General features: G+C 40.2%; 1 protein-coding gene across 1 annotated transcript; it reads left to right on the top strand.

Annotated features, from left to right (window-relative positions):
- Window positions 1-200: 200 nt before the first annotated feature.
- On the top strand, window positions 201-4,285 carry LOC108486421 (protein BRASSINOSTEROID INSENSITIVE 1-like). The gene has a single exon (XM_017790474.2). It carries the CDS (start codon window positions 491-493, stop codon window positions 4,073-4,075), a length of 3,585 nt encoding a protein of 1,194 aa, XP_017645963.1. The 5' UTR covers window positions 201-490; the 3' UTR covers window positions 4,076-4,285.
- Window positions 4,286-4,840: the final 555 nt, after the last annotated feature.

Raw genomic sequence — 4,840 nt, forward strand, 5'->3', positions numbered from 1 at the left:
TTATGTTTAGTATAGAATTATATTAAATATTAAGTCAAAAAGAAAAAGGAAAGTTATTATAAGTAGAAGATAAGGAGAGACCCATCCATCCCCTAATCTCATACACTTAATCACCCATCTAGAGAGACAAACATAATATTTTAATCATTAACTTAATCATACTTAATTGTTAGATTAAATATATTAATTTAGTTATCCAAGAATTGAACTTGTTGAAGAAAGAGAGAGTGTCTCACATGCCATGTGAACAACAGCTGTTTCCATTCCCCCACTTTGATAATACATCCTTCTTGCCATCTTTGCTCTTGTCTTTTGACTCCCATTATTTCTTTCTTCCCAAACCCAAACCAAATTAATACCACCATCTCTCTCTCTCTCTCAAACCAGATCTCAAAGCTCTCTTCTTTCTCTCTAATGGCACCCATCATATCCTAAAACACCTCTCTCCCTCTTTCTTTCTTGTCCGAAAGAAGTTAAATTTCCCACAAATATGAGGCCTTCATTAGCCTCAACAACATACTTTTCTCTCCTCATTCTTACATTCTCCGTCACCTTTCTTATCTCCCTCGAAGCTGCTGCTTCTGCTTCTTCCAAAAACAGAGATTCTCAGCCACTTCTTAACTTCAAAGCCAGCTTGCTTGACCCATCTCTTCTTCAAAGCTGGGTTGCTAACCAAGACCCTTGTAGCTTCAAAGGTGTTACATGCCAAGATTCCAAAGTTTCCTCTATTAATCTCAGCTACACAGCATTGAGCATTGATTTTCATATTGTTGCTGCTTTCCTTTTATCCCTGCAAAACCTGGAATCCCTTTCTTTGTTGAAGGCCAATATCTCTGGCAACATTTCTTTCCCTTCTGGGTCCAAGTGTAGCTCCCTGTTGACCACCTTAGATCTATCTCAAAACACCTTGTCGGGTCCTCTTTCAACTGTTTCCAACTTGGGTTCTTGCACAAACTTGAAGGTTCTCAATCTATCAAGCAATAGCCTTGAGTTTTCGGGTAAAGAATCCAGGGGTTTGAAGCTAAGTTTGGAAGCTCTGGATCTTTCTTTCAACAAGCTATCTGGTGAAAACGTGGTTCCTTGGATTCTTTATGGTGGTTGCTCTGAGTTGAAGCTCTTGGCTTTGAAAGGAAACAAGATTAGTGGTGAAATAAATGTGTCGAATTGCGGAAAGTTGCAGTTTTTGGATTTTTCATCCAACAATTTCTCAGTGGGGACTCCTTCATTTGGAGACTGCTTAGCTTTGGAACATCTTGATGTATCTACCAACAAGTTTTCTGGTGATATTTCCCATGCAATTTCTTCGTGTGTGAACTTAGAGTTCTTGAACCTATCAAACAATCAGTTTTCGGGGCCGATTCCAGCTTTGCCAACTTCCAAATTACGGCGCCTTTATTTAGCATTAAATAAGTTTGAAGGAGAGATTCCAGTGTATCTCACAGAAGGTTGTTCAGGCCTTGTTGAGCTGGATCTTTCTTCAAATAAGCTTTCTGGTATGGTTCCTAGTGGCTTTGGTTCTTGCTCTTCTATGGAGTCTTTTTCTGTATCGAGTAACAACTTCACTGGTGAACTCCCCATTGAAATATTCCAGAATATGAGTTCCTTGAAGGAGTTGGGTTTAGCTTTTAATTATTTCTCTGGTCCTTTGCCTGAGTCTTTGTCTAGTCTTTCCAACCTGACCGTCCTGGATCTCAGTTCAAATAACTTTTCAGGATCCATCCCTGCTTCTTTGTGTGAAAATCCCACCAACAGGTTGAAAGTTCTGTATCTGCAAAATAATATCTTAACTGGCTCTATTCCTCCTACTCTCAGTAACTGTTCTCAGCTTGTTTCACTCCATTTGAGCTTCAATTACCTCACGGGTACAATTCCTCCAAGCCTGGGATCTCTCTCCAATCTCAAGGACTTGAAGCTTTGGATGAATCAGCTCCATGGCGAAATCCCACAACAGCTAGGAATCGTTCAGACACTTGAGACATTGATTCTCGACTTCAATGAGTTGACTGGGACAATACCTTCTGGCCTAAGCAACTGTACCAAGTCGAATTGGATTTCATTATCCAACAACCGGTTGACTGGTGAGATTCCTGCTTGGCTTGGCAAGCTTTCCATTCTTGCTATCCTCAAGCTCAGCAATAACTCCTTCTATGGACGAATCCCGCTGGAGCTCGGAGAGTGTAAAAGCTTGATATGGTTGGATCTTAATACTAATAACTTGAATGGGACCATCCCTCCTATGCTGTTCAAACAATCTGGTAAAATTGCTGTCAATTTCATTGCTGGGAAGAGGTTTACGTATATCAAGAATGATGGAAGCCAGGAGTGCCATGGGTCAGGAAATTTACTAGAATTTGCAGGAATTAGAGAACAACAGTTGGACAGAATTTCTGCTAGGAACCCTTGCAACTTTACTACTAGAGTGTATGGAGGTCTCACACAGCCCACATTCAACAACAATGGTTCTATGATCTTTCTTGATCTTTCATACAATCTGCTGTCAGGGACAATTCCCAATGAGATTGGCACAATGCCGTATCTCTTTATCTTAAACTTAGGCCACAATAATATCTCCGGAACCATCCCACAGGACATTGGGAAATTGAAGGGTCTTGGCATTCTTGATCTTTCCTACAACCGATTGGAAGGGTCGATCCCACAATCCTTGACTGGCATTACTATGCTCAGTGAGATTCATCTGTCAAACAACCTTCTCTCTGGAATGATTCCTGAAATGGGTCAGTTGCTTACATTCCCAGCTAATGATTTCCTAAATAATTCAGGTCTTTGTGGGGTTCCTCTTCCTGCCTGTGGAAGAGATCGGTCGGCTAGTTCAAATGCCGAGCACCGAGAACCCCATAACAGAAAAGCTACTCTTGCAGAGAGTGTGGGAATGGGATTGCTGGTCTCTCTCTTCTGCATCTTAGGTTTGATCGTAGCTGTTATAGAAACAAAGAAAAGAAGGAAGAAGGGTAATGCTCTTGATGTTCATATGGACAGCAATTCCCACTCAGGCTCTGTAAATACCAGTTGGAAGCTAACTGGCGCACGGGAAGCATTAAGCATAAACCTGGCTACATTTGAGAAGCCCTTGTGGAGGCTCACCTTTGCTGATCTTCTTGAAGCCACTAATGGCTTCCATGATGACAGCCTTATTGGTTCTGGTGGCTTTGGTGACGTATACAAGGCCCAGCTGAAAGATAAGAGTATTGTTGCAATCAAGAAACTAATACATATTAGTGGACAGGGTGACCGTGAATTCACTGCAGAAATGGAAACCATCGGGAAGATCAAGCATCATAACCTTGTTCCTCTCTTGGGTTACTGTAAGGTGGGAGAAGAAAGGCTTCTAGTCTATGAGTATATGAGGTATGGAAGCTTAGAGGATGTTTTACATGATCAAAAGAAATCTGGGATCAAATTGAGCTGGGCGGCTAGGCGCAAGATTGCTATTGGAGCAGCTAGAGGTCTGGCATTTCTTCACCATAATTGCACTCCGCATATAATTCATAGAGATATGAAATCGAGCAATGTCCTGCTTGATGAGAATTTGGAGGCGAGAATTTCAGATTTTGGGATGGCAAGGCTTGTGAGTGCGATGGATACGCATTTGAGTGTTAGTACATTAGCCGGTACTCCTGGTTATGTTCCACCTGAATACTACCAAAGCTTTAGATGTTCGGCGAAAGGTGATGTTTATAGTTACGGTGTAGTCTTACTCGAGTTGCTAACAGGTAAAAGGCCTACAGATTCTGTTGATTTTGGTGATAACAACCTTGTGGGGTGGGTGAAACAACATGCAAAACTTAAAATAAGTGACATCTTCGATCTGGAGCTCATGAAAGAGGAACCGAGTCTAGAGATTGAACTTTTACAACACTTAAATGTAGCCTGTGCTTGCTTGGATGACCGACCATGGAGACGACCCACAATGATTCAAGTCATGGCAAAGTTCAAGGAAATACAAGCAGGGTCGGGACTCGAGTCCCAATCAACCATTGCCACTGATGATGGAGGTTTCAGCGCAGTCGAAATGGTAGACATGACCATAAAAGAAATCCCCGAAGGTAAGCAGTAGGTGACCACACAAGGTGATGATTCATTGAGATCTCCCACAAAATTTTCCCAACATAAAAAAAGAAAAAAAGAGGCATAGAACTGTGTACCATTTGATGTATGTATCTTGTTATACATAAAAAAAGAAAAGAGGAGGTTATTTAACTTGCTTATGATATGTGTAAATATACAGTTTGCTGTTATTGTTTTGCAGTTGCTTTTGTTTTATAAAGTGAAGTGTGTGATTCAGATGTTAAATACTCAAAAAGGTTAGGAAGGTGTTAGATTAGATGGGTGAGCTCAGTCTGAGTGATGGTGACTAAGTGAAGGCTTTTTTTGGCCCCTTTTTCAGTTTTTCTTGATTTGTTTTCATTCTCTTGCATCATATTCCCACTTTATTCCATTCTTTATATATATTTTTTTCATATTTGGGCAATACACGTCAACTTTAATTTTTTGTATAGATGATGCGATGCATTAATTTAATTATATTGTCGGGATCAGAATAAAATATATTCCTGCTCTAACTGTTGATACAGTAATTTTGGGGCTGTTTTAAGTTTTATAGGGATTCTTTTATCTTTGTATTTGTCCCAAATTTTCCATTGTGGTCCTATAACTATGGATGCCATTTAATTTCTTTCTTTTATTTACGAGTTTAAAATGGTAGGGAATAATACTAACTAGTATTCAAAAATGAAAGCATACAGAAGAACTTAACATATTCTTCCAAATGCATTTATTCTCCCCACACCCGTTCGGTAGTCTACTTCGGTTACCATGATGA

This window comes from Gossypium arboreum, chromosome 11, assembly GCF_025698485.1.
Source record: "Gossypium arboreum isolate Shixiya-1 chromosome 11, ASM2569848v2, whole genome shotgun sequence".
NCBI classification, from domain to species: Eukaryota; Viridiplantae; Streptophyta; class Magnoliopsida; order Malvales; family Malvaceae; genus Gossypium; species Gossypium arboreum.